Here is a 16,791-nt window from a genome sequence, read left to right as displayed (position 1 = left end):
CCATTTGGATTGGTTAAGTCTCTTTTGACTGAAGCTTGCTCAGTGCCTAAATAAGTGATGTACATAAAAAGCTTTCTAGTCCTCTCCTACTGATCTCCATCGGTTAGCACCTTGCCATGATTAATCCAGAGCTACGGGATGGCAGAGCTGATGGCTTCATACATCGGATAGGTAAGTTTTATAGAATGAATGAGAAGGAAGTAAAGGAAAGATAAAACAAAATACAGGACAGCTTAAAAATGTGGACTTTTTACTTACCGTGAAAGTCTACTAAAGTAAGTGAGGGATGGGGAAGCACTTCTGGAGCATTGTGGAAGCCTGTTAGAGCATGTAGAGTTTTATGTCTGCAAGAGAGGGTATAACCTTGTGTGTAAGAAGGTTTTGGGGGAGAATTTTATGGTACGTGTATTATATCTCAATAAGAATATTTTTAAAATGTACTTTCACAGGAAAAAGATTGCTTAACACTTTTATACAGAATAAAAAGCAAATGCTTCACTCTGGAAGGAGGCTTGATGATTGTGACTTAATAAGACTGAAAAGAACTTTTCAAAAATTGTAAGATTCAGCTACGGCTAACAATGAAGTTTGTTTTCAGTGGATTGAAACATAAACAAACCAATACATAAAAACAAGGTACACATACAAACACCCTCCATTCACAATAGTTCTGAGGGTTTATGTTAAAGAAAACGGATGAATTGTATGCCAAATGACTGGAATAGGAAGCCTGCCAAAACTTTAAGAAAGACAGTGAAGAGATAAAAAGTAAAATCTTGAAATAAGTTAAGGACTCCAGCTGAAACCACTATTAGAGTTAACTGATATGAATTCCCAGGGCAATTGGGTTAATTCTTTTAGTAATAAGTAAGCCTGATACTCTTAAAGGTTGAAGAGACCTCAGTAGCTACCTAGTAAAACTTTTCATCTACCGTACGATTTCTAGCTACAGCATTTCTAGCAGCCTATACTAGAATGTTTTCAGTGATAATATCTCTCTGTCTTAGAAGACTTTCCATTTTAATTTAAGGATGTTCTATTTAGAAGTTTCTTTAGGGTAAGGTTAAATTTACTTCGTTGTATATTCTAACTATTGGTCATAGTTATGAACTCTTGATCTATGAAAACTTCATAAGAAAATTTTTAAAAATTAGTCTACATTTTACACAACTGGACATTAGTATCACAAAAAGAAATAAGATTCCATTCCTTTAGCCAAATAAATTAGTCAGGCTTGTCTGGGTAACAGATTTAAGAGTTTAGAGAGTAAAAAGCAGAAGAAAATTTATCTCACTGCATAACGAAAAGACAAAATATGAAGTACTGTGAAGCATTTACTGGAAGATTATGAGAAAGCTGGGCTGCAGGAATCATTAGAACATCTAGTCTGAGAATTTAATTAAAGCATAATAAAAATGCTCCAAAAGAAAAGATATTAATAAAATGAAGAAGCGCCAAGAACACAATAAAAACCAAGTGAAAATAATAATTATAGAAATATAGTGTTTGAAATAAAGACCATTTTGAGGAGTTAATTAATAGAATGGACGCTGATTAAGAATGAATAAGACCTAGGAGATGCTATTAAAAACATGACAGAAAAGAAAACAATTAGAAAATATAAACAAAAGCTGAGAGATATGAAAAATAGAAGTAGAAATGCCACCTTCTAGATAACAAGAATCTGAAACAGAGAGAGAGAAAAAAAGAATAGCGGATAGGAAATATTTGAAGAAATAATATTCCAACTTCTAAAATTAATAAAAGCCAAATACCTCAAACTGAAACTTCAAAAGTGTACAAACAAAATAGATAAGAAAAAAACATGCATCTCGGCACCATAGATTGAAATAAAAATATACAAAATTAAAAAACGAGATAATAGGAGACGTTAGTGAAAAAGAGAAGAAATGAGAGGGATAACAAATCAAATGGTGGCTATTAGAAAAGACGAGAGAACTAGATGTCTAAAAGTTTGCAGAAGACGATACAATAAAGAAAATATCAAAAAAGTACAAATAATCACAAAAACCACAAATATTAAAATGTAATAAAACATTAGGAAATAATTCAATTATTATGGGGCAAACTCTGTTACCTTAAAATTTTATATATTGAGGCTCTAACCCCCTCTACCTCAGAATGTGATCTGGTTTGGAGATAGTGTCTTTACCACGTTAAAATTAGGTCGGTAGGTTGGGACCTAATTTAATATTACTGGTGTTCTCATAAAAAAGGAAAATTTAGAGACGGACCCATATACAGGGAGAATGCCATCTTCAAGCCAAGGAGAATGGCCTGGAACAGATTATTTCCTTACAGGCCTCACAAGGAACCCATCCGACCAACATCTTAATTTCAGACTTCTTGTCTCCAGAACTGTACGACAATACATTCCTGTTAATTTTAGCCGCCCGGTTTGTGACAACTTGTTACGGCAGGCCTAGCAAACTAAAACACTAATGCGCTTATAAATATAAATATAAAAAAAAGAATGTAGAGGCCTAAAAAATATAAAATGCCAAAATGTAATGAGAAGAAATAAATAATTATAGAATTATAGAAATTAAAAATAAATACATTGAAAAGGCAACTAAAATAGAGTAATCTACTGATCTTTCAAGAAATAGCTAATTTTTGTATTGGACATCTTGCTTCAAAAAATAGCAAAATGAGAAATTTACCCCGATTTAATAGACTTTTTGATTTCCAAACAAAGTCAGAACAAGACAAAAAGAAACAGACTCATCTTCTTATGAAATTAGAAGTAGAAATTCCAAGAAAATATTTATTTACTATATACAACAAAGCAGTTAAAAATTCATATACAAGTGGATTTATCTTAGGAATGCTTTGATATCAGAATATCAGTGCAAGCTACCCTATTAAAAATTTTTGAAAGAAAGTCCACACAATTATTCAGTAAGTGCATTTGATAACAACAAGGAAACATGATAACTTTCAATGTCTATCTGAGATAAGTCCCTCTTAAGAAACTAGGAATAGAAAAATTCTTTTTTAAATTGCTGATGTTGTATGTTAAATTTATACAGCATTTTTACAGTGTTCAATAATGAAAATTTAAACATTCCATTTAAGATTAAAAACAAGAAAAAAATGTTCACTGTAACTACTACTGTTTAGCAATAGTGTAGTACAATGCTAAAGGTAACCAGTGATATAAGAAAACAAAAGGAATTATAAAGGAAAAGGATTGCAATGGAACAGTTGTATCTGCAATATTTTCAGATAATTTGATTATATAAAAATAAATACCAATAGAATCAACTAGAAAACTATTAAAAATAATACCAGAGTTCAAGAGGGTTGCTTAAAAGAGCACATTTAACAAACCAATACTATTTCTGTATACTAGAAGTGTTGTTTTTATTTAGTTTTCTCAGCTTTTTTTTTTTTGTCACTGTGAGAACGGTAGGGATGACTTCCAATCTATTGCAAATATCACATGCCAGAATAGGAATGAAGGACATGTATTTTAATTAAAAATAAAAACTGCTAAAGAATTTTCCAAAACACTTACACATTTCTGTGCTTCAACCAGTTGTGTATGTGTTTCGGTTGCCCTATATCCTGCTAACACTTGGTACTGTCAGTCTCTTTCATTTTAACAGTGCAAGTGGCATGTAGTCATATTCCATTGTGGTTTTATTCTGCATTTTGCTTGTGACTAACAATATGGAACATCTTTTATGTGCTTATTGCTCACTTGCATGTATTCTTCTGTATTTGTTCAAGTCTTTGGTTCTTTTTTTAATCAAGTTGTTTGTACTATATCTCTAAACTACAGACCTTTTAGTATTTTCGATACCAGTCTTTTTTGCATACACGTATTGTGACTATTTTCTCCCAGTCTGTAACTTGCATATTTATATTCACAACAGTGTCTTGTATCTTGAAATGGGCAGAGGTTTAAATTTCTTTCTCTCTTTCTTTTTAAGACAGAGCCTCACTCTGTCGCCCAGGCTGGAGTGCAGTGGCGCGATTCTGATCACTGCAACCTCTGCCTCCTGGGTTCAAGTATTCTCCTGCCTCAACCTCCCGAATAGCTGGGATTACACGTGCCTGCCATCACTCTCGGCTAATTTTTTGTGTTTTTAATAGAGAAGGAGTCTCACCGTGTTGGCCAGGCTGGTCTCAAATTCCTGACCTCAGGTGATCCACCCCCCTTGGCCTCCCAAAGTGCTGGGATTACAGGCATGAGCCACGGTGCCCAGCCCTTAAATTTCAATTAAATTCAATTTATCATTTTCTTTTAATTTTACACTGTACTTTCTCTTCTTTCTCTAAGACAGCTTTACTAATTCTCATGGTCACAAACTACTTTATGTTTTCTAGAAATTGTATGGTTTCAGGTTTTATGTTCAGGTCAATGATATGTCTTAAATAAATTTTGTAAGCTGATGTTGTAGTATGGTAAAGCCTTTTTTTCTCAATTGTTTCAATACCTTTTGTGTAAGACATGGCTTTGCCCACAAATTACTCTTTTGGGTGTCTGAAATTTGTGCAGTGGTTTTTATCTTTTCCTCTTCCTTGTTCTTCATTTCTCCCTAATCTTGAAAAAAAGAACACATTTTATGTTTTCTTTCTTTAGCTATTGTTTCTCTTGATGTAAGATAAATTACCAAACTCTTCTTCCTATCAAACATTCTCTTTGTAAACATCTCAGAATCTGGCTTCTCTCAATCCAGTCTTGAAATTACTTTATTGCACATTATCTGTAGTCTGGTGATCACGAAAACTAGTAAGTTTTAAAGTTTTCATTCACTAAGGCTGCTTTAAGCTCTGAAGAAAGAGAGAAAACTTATGACTTCTTTTTAAATTTTTCTTTCTTCAAGTCCTCTTTTCTGATATTTAAATATATGTATGTATATGTACATGTATATATACATACATATAAAGCATATATATGCATATAGGCATGCATACATATATATAATCTGTGTTTATGCATATATGCACGATATACACATATAGTCATGCACCATAGAACAATGTTTTGCTCAACGACAGATTGCATAATGACAATGGTCCCATAAGATTACAATGAAGCTGCCCTGTAAAGGTGTACCATTTTTGATCTTTTATGTGGTATTTTCACTGTACCTTTTCTATGTTTAGATGCAAGCATTTAGCATTGTGTTATAATTGCCTGCAGTAATTAGTACGATAACATGCTATCCAGGTTTGTATTCTAGGAGCAACAGTCTGTAATATATAGCCTAGGTGTTAGTAGGCTATACTGTCTAAGTTTGTGTAAGTACACTCTATGATGTTCCCACAATGACACAATCACCTAAAGGCACATTTCTCACAATATCTCCCCATTGCTAAGCTATGCATGACTGTACACACACACGCACACACACACACACACACACACACACACATACATGCACATTCTTCCTAGATTGTTTCTACATCTACTAATGATATATCAGCTACAATTACTTTATCATTAATAGAATTATTATTTGTTCTTAACCTCACAGCATTTCCACGAGTGTCAAATCCTGAGTCTTCTCTAATTTTGTTTGCTTACCACAAATAAATAAATTACTGCTTTTATCTTGAATATTCTCTTGCTGAAACACATTGTTTCTTTCCTCCATGGCTTAAAGAATAAAGAAAAATATATCTCTCATTTAAGGTCTTCTGTCATGACCTTAGGACTCCTTTCTTTACTGTCTTTAATCCTATTGCCTTATATATCTGTTATAAACATTTGTTCTAATCGTGGACCTTTTGATGATCTTTATGCCTTTTTGCTTATAATCCCCCATTCAAACTATTTCTACCTTTTAAGTAAACTTTCCTTTCCTTCCTCATTCCCCCAAAACTCAGTGATTTCTCCACTCACCACTCGCTCGAGCTGAACAGCTATAGCAATCATTTTTTTGGTACTTATCTGCCTTGCACTTTGTGATGGTTTGCTATCCTTTGTTATTTTGAGATGTATGTACTTGATTGAGGGTTTCCTGATTAACAATTATAGGAGAGGAATACACCAGTAATAATATCGAGTCAGTGTTTATTCAGAAATAGTAAAATATATGTTGATTTAATTTGCAGTTCCCAAGTTGATACAAAACTGGAAGATTGGCCTTATATGCTTCCTGAGTATTATTATTACTTCAGTTTGCATTATTATGATAGGTGAGTGGTTTAATTCATACACTTTCTGTGGTTCTTCACTCCTGACGGGTCCACGTATATCTCAAGTTTGACTCCAAATCTCCCAGATTTAGAGTGATTAAAGGGTTTTATAGACACTTGTCCTCAAATTTTTACCAGTTCAACAGTTTTTACCATAATCCTTGCCTCTCCCCAAAACACTCTCAGTTTTACAATAGAATCATGTTCTTGACTTTATAGTCCTTGATGCTTAAGAAAAATAATCTTAAATTCTTAGATGACCACCAGACGGCAACAGAAATAGCGATGTTACTGAAATGCCAGGGGTTCAGTCTAGGTCCCATTGCTCAGGGCACAGAAAGCCAATCCCGGAGACAATGACTATTCCCGAATTAGGGAGGGGTAGGGAAGAAGAGTTGGTCAACAGGGAGCAGGTGGTCGGTTAGACAATCATGGCGGTGAGGAGTCCCTTGTCTGGAAGTGGTGATCTGGTGACTTTCGGTTTCCTGTTACTATCTGAGAGGACTAAAGGTCAGATTCCTAAAGAATGAACTCAAATAAGACAAATGTAACTTTCAAGTTTTAAAACTAGGAGGATCAATTTCTATATTTATTTAAAAAATCCCACGTAAACATCAGTTCTATGGGCTTGTTACAGATAATTTTCTTTTTTAGAGTTTATGAATTAGTGAGTTAATGTTAAATACACTATACTCTGTTATTTGTATTTAATCCTCATTAGACTAGGATACAGGTATAAGAAAATCCATTTACAGATAAAAAATATACAGGACAGAATGAGTAAGTTGCCTCTCACAAATAATACATTCCAGACCTAGGATCAAAAACCTTGGCTGTATAACTCTAATGCTTGATAAATTTTAAAAACCATGCAGCTTGACCTTCATAATTGTAGCATTCCTTTAATTTCTTTTTAATCAAGAGTAAGTTATGTCACTAATAGTTTGTTCTACAAAACTTTATTTATTTCTATTAGTTGGGATGCAAAATCTTACCTCTACCTGCTCAGGGTTTTTCTGCGGGCCTGAGAATGAAATTGACACAAGACACATCAACTTGAGCAAAGCACATGCGTTTAGTTAATATAAGTTTGACGTGACATGCACGTCTTCCTTATGAAAGCCTAAAGATGCAGGTAGAGTTGAACACTTATATATTGAATTCAACAAAGGGTAATAAATTATGAAAATGTGGCAAGGCAAAGAGGTTTGATCTAGGGTAATTAATTGGGTAGAAAAGTGACCGGAAAGATAAATGTTAAATTAACAAATGTTGTTTGCACACATTTCCTTTGGCCTCAACTACCTATCCTTGACTATAAGAATGTTGCTTTCCTTCTGGTATAGAGAAGATATCTTTCACATAGGTATTTTATCTCCTGCTTATAAGAAAAAGAAGGAAGCTCAGAGTGTTTTCTCTTGCATCTGCTGTTTTAAAAGTGCCTTTAACTCAAAAGAGTCTATATGCCTGAGTGACATATTTCGGGGCGTCATGTTCTGAACTCTTTCACTATCATATTAAGTTAAATGAAAAAAAACAAAGAAATAACGGCATATGTGACCTTTTGCAAGATTGTCTCATTGGAATTGCAATATTTGTAAAAATGAAGTTGTTAAATTTCCTCTGGGTTCTATGGGTTTATTTTGTGAAAAAGATCCAAAGGTAGAATTTAATTCCTGAGCCATGGCCAAATAGTTCCCAGCACTTGATTTTCCATATGCATGGTTTGCTTAATTTAGCACTTATATTTGGCTAAGTAGCACTGCTCTTTGTTTTGTTTTGGTTTGATTGGGTTGGGTTGGGTTGGGTTGGGTTGGGTTTCGGTCATTCTCAAGAATACTGATAGTCTTCTTGTTTATAGTCTCTACTGTCAGTGTAGTCTTAGAGCTTAATGTTATTGCTGTCTAAACATCTGGAAGTTAAATATAGACAAGAGTTTCTACAGTAAGTTTTTATGTTCATTTATTCATTGATTAAAAAGAGCAGAAAGACAAAAGAAGAGATTTATGTGGCCAGTAAACATATAAAGAAAAGCTCATCATCACTGGTCAGTAGAGAAATGCAAATCAAAACCACATGAGATACCATCTCAGGCCAGTCAGTATGGAGATTATTATTTTTTCTTTTTTTCTTTTTTTTATTATTATACTTTAAGTTCTAGGGTACATGTGCACAATGTGCAGGTTTGTTACATATGTATACATGTGCCATGTTGGTGTGCTGCACCCATTAACTCGTCATTTACATTAGATATATCTCCTAATGCTATCCCTCCCCACTCTCCCAACCCCACCACAGGGGGGCTATCCCTCCCCACTCCCCCAACCCCAACATCACCCCAATGTGTGATATTCCCGTCCCTGTGTCCATGTGTTCTCATTGTTCAATTCCCACCTATGAGTGAGAACATGTGGTGTTTGGTTTTCTGTCCTTGCCATAGTTTGCTGAGAATGATGGTTTCCAGCTTCATCCATGTCCCTACAAAGGACATGAACTCATCCTTTTTTATGGCTGCATAGTGTTCCATGGTGTATATGTGCCACATTTTCTTAATCCAGTCTATCATTGATGGGCACTTGGTTTGGTTCCAAGTCTTTGCTATTGCGAATAGTTTCACAATAAACATACGTGTGCATGTGTCTTTATAGCAGCATGATTTATAATCCTTCGGGTATATACCCAGTAATGGAATGGCTGGGTCAAATGGTATTTCTAGTTCTAGATCCCTGAGGAATCGCCACACTGTCTTCCACAATGGTTGAACTAGTTTACAGTCCCACCAACAGTGTAAAAGTATTCCTATTTCTCCACATCCTCTCCAGCATCTGTTGTTTCCTGACTTTTTAATGATCACCATTCTAACTGGTGCGAGATGATATCTCATTGTGGTTTTGATTTGCATTTCTTTGATGGCCAGTGATGATGAGCGTTTTTTCCTGTGTCTGTTGGCTGCATAAATGTCTTCTTTGAGAAGTGTCTGTTCATATCCTTCACCCACTTTTTGATGGGATTGTTTTTTTCTTGTAAATTTGTTTAAGTTCTTTGTAGATTCTGGATATCAGTCCTTTGTCAAATGGATAGATTGCAAAATACCTAATGCATGCCGGGCTTCAAACCTAGAAGATGGGTTGATAGGTGCAGCAAGCCACCATGGCACATGTATACCAACGTCACCAACCTGCACACTCTGCAGATTTATCCTAGAACTTAAAGTTTAACAAAACAAAACAAAACAAAAAGAGCACAGAGAGAGAGTTGAAACACATTATATCTTACACCCTGTGTAGTAGCCTGTATCCACTTCTGAGCACTACAAAATAATAATAATAATAATAAATCATGGTGGAGTAGGGGGTGCAGCCTTTGGAGTTTGCCCTACATTTGAGCATATAGTTGGCTCTTTATTACTTGCATTAATTTATTCAAACATGTGGAATGCATGGACTTGTCTTATTCTGAATACTTAGCACCTAAATAAAACCTTGAGACAGTAAATCTCCAAACAATGTGCTTTCATTATTATTCCATATTCTTCAGCACTGGATGTAAATGAAATGAAACAAAGGTTTCACTAATTCTTATGTTTCACTTATGTGTTGTCCTTTATGGCGAGTTTCACTTTCCTAGCTTGGGTGTTTTCATAGGTAAAGGAAAGCCTCCATTTCTTACCCTAACCTCGAAACCTAAATTACATGCAGATCTCCAGCACTCTACCTTGATTGCAGAATTTATAGCTACATTTTATGCATTGTTTTTGGCAGGATATTAATATAGATTATGAGAAGCTAGTGGTTCCATTTCTCAAAATAGAAGCCAGGGAAATAGAAAAAAGTATGCACTGCTTGATCACTAAATGATCTTCCGTACAGACAGGGGAAGTTAATTCATCCTCATTCTGGGGAGGGGGGAAGCTAACTTACGGGCCTCAAACTGTGGGAGCAAAAAGTAAAATTAATACACCTGAATGAGTAGAAACACTTTTTAACTTATGCTTTATCTGATCATTTCTTTCTTTTTTTTTCAGCCACATGGTCCAAGCATGCTAAACCTGTGGCATGTTCAGGGGACTGGCTTGGAGTGAGAGATAAGTGTTTCTATTTTTCTGATGATACCAGAAATTGGACAGCCAGTAAAATATTTTGTAGTTTGCAGAAAGCAGAACTTGCTCAGATTGATACACAAGAAGACATGGTAAGAAAACAGAAAAGTCTTCAGTAATTTCAGACATTGTTTGTATAAAAACATAATAAAACAATAATAGCTAATACTATAATACAATTGATCCTTGAACAACATGGGTTTGAACTGTGTGGGTTCACTTATACCTGGATTATTTTTCCTCTGCCACCCTTGAGACAGCAAGAGCAAACCCTCCTCTTCTTCCCCCTCCTCAGCTTACTCAATATGAAAACAACGAGGATGAAGACTTTTACGATAGTAAATGGATTTTCTCTTTCTTATGATTTTCTTAATAACATCTTCTTTTCTCTAGCTTCCTTTATGGTAATAATACAGCATATAATTCAAATAACATGAAAATATGTGTTAATTTACTTTTATGTTACCAGTAAGACTTCCAGTCAACAGCAGGCTACTAGTGGCTAAGTTTTCTGTTTTTGTTTTTTGTTTGTTTGTTTGTTTGTTTGTTTTTAAGACAGAGTCTCACTCTGGCACCTAGGCTGGAGTGCAGTGGTGCAGTCTCAGCTCACCGCAGCCTTGAATTCCTGGGATCAAGCAATCCTCCCACCTTAGCCTCCTGAGTATCTGGGACTACAGGTGCAGACCACCACTCCTGGCTAATTTTTTTATTTTTTGTAGAGATGAGGTCTCACTATGTTGTCCAGGCTGGTCTCAAACTGAGATCAAGCAATTCTACTGCCTCAGCCTCCCAAAGTGCTAGAATTAGTATGAGATACCATACACAGCATGGTTAACTTTTTGAGGAGTCAAAAGTTATATACAGACTTTTGACTGCACAGGGGGTCAGTGCCCCTAACTGCCACATTGTTTGAGTCAACTGTATATGACAATGTGTGCTAAACAGTGTTCTAAGCACTGAAACTATATAATCTCATGTAATCTTCTACTAACACCCATGAAGGAGTTATATAACTCTCCCTACTTTAAAGATGAGGAAAGTCAGTCACAGAAATGTTATGTAACCCAGCCAATGACACAGCCATAAGTTGTTGGGCTGGGATTTGAACCCAGGCAAGGTGACTAGTGATGCCATGTCCTTTACCACAATGCATACTGTTTATGTATCTAAATGTCTTCATTAAATGTTCTTAGATTATTAAGTAGATTTTTTTAAACCCTTTTCAATTTGCATTCTACCAAGCATAGACAGAAAAAATTTTTAAAAATACAGCTCTTAGAATTTAGAGACAAGGAAATGAAGGAAATATGTGCACTTCGAAGAAGCGAGTGAATTAATGGAAGTAATGAGGGCAAACAAGGAGACACGTGGACTCTAGGGACACAGAGTAAGAAAATAGATTAGTTTTTAAAGAAAAGCTGGGGGTTGGAGAGTGGGGATGGCCGACTAGAAGTAGCTGGAGTGCGCAGCTCTCAAAGAGAGGAACTGAAGGGGTGAGTAAATACAGCACTTTGAACTGAAACATCCAGGGTACACGCAATGGAACTAATCAAGGAAACAACTCAACCCATAGACAATGAAGAAAAGCAAGGCAGGTCGATGGCCAACCTGGGAACGACATGGAGCCAGGGAAACTCCCCTCGCCCAGGGAAGTGGTGAGTGAATGTGCAACCCCTGGAACCCATGCTGCTCCCATGGATCTTTGCAACCCTCGGGTCAGGAGATCCCCTTGTGAACCAGCTCCACCGGGGCCTTCAGTCTGACACACAGAGCTAAGTGGAGCTTCAAAAGAGCAGCCTCTCAGGCATGTACAGTGACCCGGGAGACTCAGATAGCCAGGAGTTCCAGGCTTCCCAGCAAAAGTAGTTGAAACTCCAGCGAAGAAGGAGGTTAGACCCCCTTACATGTCCCTAGTAAAGGGGCTGAATCCAGGAGGCTGAGCAGCGACATTCTGCAGGACCCACTTCCATGGCATCTCACAGGATAGGACCCACTGGCTTGGAGTTCTAGCCAGCCATCAATAACAGCATTGCACCTCCCTGAAACAGCTCCCAGAGGGAGATGTGGGCAGCCATCTTTGCTGTTTGGGTGACTTAGCCATCCAGCCTTCAGGCTTTGGAGAGTCCAAGTTGACCAGGGGTGGAAGTGGTCCCCCAGCACGGCACAGCTGCTCTACAAAAAAGTGGCCAGACTGCCCCTATAAGTGGGTACCCAATTCCATTCCTCCTCACTGGGCAGGATCTCTAACCAGGGTCTTTAGCTGCCTCCTACAGGTGTTCTTGGGCCGGTAATAGGTGTGTACCTCCCTGGCACAGAGTTCACAGAGGGAGGGGCAGGCCACCTTCTTTGCTGTTTTGTAGGCTTCACTGTTGGTACCTACAGGTATCAGAAAATCCGAGGTAAATAGGGACTGGAGATGGCCACAAGCATACCACAGCAGCCCTATGATAAAGTGGCCAGACTGTTACATGGGTGCCCATCTCCTTGTCTCCTCACTAGGAGGGTCCTCCAGGCCTGGGCCTCCAGCCCCCCTCGCAAGAGTTATTGAGCCAGTAGCAGCTCTGGAATGTCTTAGAGAGAGCCTCCAGGGGCAACAGGAAACCTCTCTGCCACTGCCTCTGCACTGGAACTGCCCTTGCTGCCCTCAGACTAATGAAGGAGCAAAGACCCTAAGTCTCTCATCCACACCTCCAACAAGTTGCAGGAGAGGAGGCCAGTCCATCTCCACAGGCTCTGCTCACCCACCTTGCTCATCACCAGACATGGAACCTCCAGCTTGGGCCCACAGCAGAGACCCTCCATCCTGGGCTGATTGCACTGAATGATTGCTTACTTGCATCTCTCTGGAGTGAAGCTCCCAGGAGAAAAGCAAAAGACCATTGGCTTTAACCACTACTAAGGTCTCTTCCATTGCTGCCTCCAAGTTGGGGAAGAAACATAAACACTGAGATCACCCAAGAGCTGCAGTGGGCAGCCTAGGATTGCCAAGTCACAATCTATAGCCAGCACTCAAGTGGGAGAGAAACCCACATTTTCAGAACATTGAGAGAGAACATGGCTGCAACTGTGAGGAAAAGTAAGGGAGTCACACAATGGATCAAGAGTCTCCCAACTGACAAATACATCCAAGCGCAACCTACTGGATCACACCTCAAATCTTCAACACCAAAAATATCTCACTAACATAACCCCCTCTAAAATTAAAGAAGTCACCTTCAAATAAAGACCCTGCACAAAGCTTCAGCCCTATGAAAACAAACAGAAAAGAGATCTATCGACTGTACTAAATATACACTGCAGTTAAAATGACACCCACTGCAGAGACGAGACAGAATTAATGCAAGAACTCCAGTAACTCAAATAGTCAGAGTGTCATATGTTTTCCAAACAACTGCACCAGTTCTCCAACAAGAGTTCTTAACGAGGCTGAACTGGCTGGAATGGCATTGAACTGACAGAAATTCAGTGCTATTCCTGTCAAACTACCAATGATATTCTTCATGAAATTAGAAAGAAAAAACTATTTTAAAATTCATATGGAATCATAAAAGAGCCCAAATTGCCAAGGCAATCCTAAGCAAAAAGAATAAAGCTAGGAGCATCATGTTACCTGACTGCAAACTATACTACAGAGCTACAGTAACCAAAACAGCATGGTACTGGTACAAAAACAGGCACATAGACCAGTGGAACAGAATAGAGAGCCCAGAAGTAAGGACACACACCTACAACCATCTGATCTTTGACAAAGCTGACAAAAACAAGCAATAGGAAAAGAACTCCGTATTTAATCAATTGTGCTGGAATAACTGGCTAGCCATGTGCAAAGGATTGAAGCAAGACTCCTTCCTTATACCATATACAAAAATCAACTCAGGATGGATTAAAGACCTAAATGTAAAACCCCAAACTATAAAAAGCCTGGAAGAAAACCTAGGCAATACCATCCTGGACATTGAAACAGGCAAATTTCATGACAAAGACAACAAAAGCAATAGTAAAAAAAAATGCAAAAATTGACAAATATTATCTAATTAAACTTAAGAGTTTCTGCACAGCAAAAGAAACTATTAACACAGTAAACAGACAAACTACAGAATGGGAGAAAACTTTTGCAAGCTATGCATCTGTCAAAGTCTAACATCAGCATCTCTAAGGAACTTAAAACAAATTTACAAGAGAAAAACAACCCTATTAAAATTGGGCAAAGGACATAAAGAGACCCTTTTTAAAAGAAGACATACATTTCACCAACAAACATGAAAAAAAGCTCAACATCACTGATCATTAGAGAAGTGCACATTAAAACCACAACGAGATATCATCTCACACCAGTCAGAATGGATATTATTAAAAAGTCAAAAAACCACAAATGCTAGCAAGGTTGCAGAGAAAAGAACACTTATACACTATTGGTTGGAGTGAAAATAGTTCCACCATTGTGGAAAGCAGTGTGGCAATTCCTCAAAGAGCTAAAACCAGAACAACAATGGTTGCAGTGGTGTGTACGTGATTGATTTATGATTCTTTTGTTATGGATGAGTTAATTTTTAAATGACTTTTGTGAACTAATGAGTCTGTCTACTTTTATCTTTGATCTAGTGCTGACATGTATATTTGGATTGGGTAAGACTCACTTTTAATTAGTTAATTGTTCTGTTTAACACAGAAGTTTGTTCAATGCCTATGTAAATGATGTACATAAAACACTTTCCAGTCCTCTCCTATCGATCTCAATCAGCACGTTGCCATAATTAACCCAGAACTATGTGATGGCAGATATGACAGATATAACTATTGGTTAATGGGCTTAATACTTGGGTGATGAAATAATCTGTAAAACAAACCTTCATGACACAAGTCTACCTCTGTAACAAACCTTCACATATATCACAGAACCTAAAATAAAAGAACAAAAAGCTAATGAAAAGGTTTGTGGCTTAATAGCAAAAAGCCAATAGAGCAGTGACTAAAGCCATCACATAATAGATTTCATTGCAGTAAATTATATTTATATAGAAGTTAGTTTTGTCTCTGATTATATGAAAAAACATACAATATCAGTGACATTCATACTAAAGGGTATCAATGACTTGGTTGTAGCCCAATTATTTGGAGATACTTAAGATGCAAAAAAGCAAAATGAAAATCTTTCTGATAAAACTAACCCAAATATCAACATCTGTGCTGTTTGTTGTCATAGAAGCATCAGGTAAGACAAATTAGAATGTGAATCCTAAAAGATAGAATACTTGGGGTGGGAAGCATGTTCAGCAATGTGCTGTAACATATTAAGTAATCGCTGATTCCCTTTGTTTTGTGAAAGGAATTTTTGAAGAGGTACGCAGGAACTGATATGCACTGGATTGGACTAAGCAGGAAACAAGGAGATTCTTGGAAATGGACAAATGGCACCACATTCAATGATTGGTGAGTTTCCAATGTATTAGGAATGTTCTTATTCTGGTGTGTCATATGAAAAATTTTAAATCATTTTGCGTTGTATTATTATAAACAAATCTTTCTATTTTCCATGTAGAATTAACTTTTCAGTCTCCAATCTATGACATATGCCCTTTCACATTGAAGCATACCCTAGAGCAACCCATTTTCTTCTCACCTTGTTAAATAACACATGGTGAAATCTTCCATTTTTATTTTTATTTGTTATTTTATCTTTATTGTCAAGCTCTTGCTTGACAATTAGTTCTCTTCTGCTAATTCAAATTTAATCATTCTGCAAATTTAAAGCCAAAACTCACGTATTACTTGTACTTCTTTCCAAGTAAAGTGTATATAAGATTTTTTTTGTCTTTAAAGGGTTAAAGACTTTATAGTTGTCTTTAACATTCCAAATGCCCACCACAATGAATACTACTTGTTTTTATTTATTTGTTGCTTATTTTATTTATTTTTATTTCTGTAAGCATTTCCTGGGTGGGTTAAAATTGTTTAAAGTGTTTCTTGGGTTAAAATGGTTGAGGATTGTATAGTTGTCTTTAGCTTTCCAAATGTTCATCATAAGCAATATTATATTTATTTTTTTAATTTTTGTTTATTTTTTATTTAGTTTACTTTTTTATTTATATAATTGTTTCTTGGATACATATGTATCTCTGCCTTATTATTTTAGTAACGTGCTAGATTAAAAAAAGCAACCAATAAAACAAATATTGAAATATGCAAGACAGGACAAATTATACTTATAAATAAGGAAAGATTTGTTTATCAACAAAGAAAATTAATTAAAAAATATATTTTTATTTTACTGTAAGTTCTGGGATACAAGTGCAAAATGTGTAGGTTTGTGACATAGGTATGTGTGTGCCATGGTGGATTGTTGCACCTACCAATCCATCATCTAGGTTTGAAGCTCCACATGCATTAGCTATTTGTCCTAATGCTCTTCCTCCCCTTTCTCCCACCCCCTACTGCCCCCAGTGTGTGTTGTTTGCCTTTCTGTGTCCATGTATTCTCACTGTTCGACTCTCACTTATGAGTGAGAACATGCAGTGTTT

At 36.6% G+C, this 16,791-nt stretch overlaps 1 protein-coding gene across 4 annotated transcripts in view; it reads left to right on the top strand.

Moving 5' to 3' along the window:
* Nucleotides 1-16,791, top strand: part of CLEC2A (C-type lectin domain family 2 member A) — a 34,947-nt gene continuing 18,156 nt past the window's right edge. For 3 of the 4 annotated variants that reach the window (XR_010129301.1, XM_063693807.1, XM_063693808.1), the window contains exons 1-4: nt 36-171; nt 6,091-6,174; nt 10,199-10,365; nt 15,600-15,703. Coding sequence is in view for 3 of the 4 variants with exons in the window: in XM_063693807.1 (XP_063549877.1) it covers nt 117-171; nt 6,091-6,174; nt 10,199-10,365; nt 15,600-15,703 (410 nt within the window). In the remaining variant the exon portion in view is untranslated. Of the gene's footprint in view, nt 172-6,090; nt 6,175-10,198; nt 10,366-15,599; nt 15,704-16,791 lie in introns of all 4 variants that reach the window. The other variant, XM_031001064.3, reaches the window with a different exon arrangement.

This window comes from Gorilla gorilla, chromosome 10, assembly GCF_029281585.2.
Source record: "Gorilla gorilla gorilla isolate KB3781 chromosome 10, NHGRI_mGorGor1-v2.1_pri, whole genome shotgun sequence".
In the NCBI taxonomy this organism is placed as follows: domain Eukaryota; kingdom Metazoa; phylum Chordata; class Mammalia; order Primates; family Hominidae; genus Gorilla; species Gorilla gorilla.
Note: the sequence above shows the minus strand (reverse complement) of the source record. Positions and strands in the feature narration are given on the sequence as shown.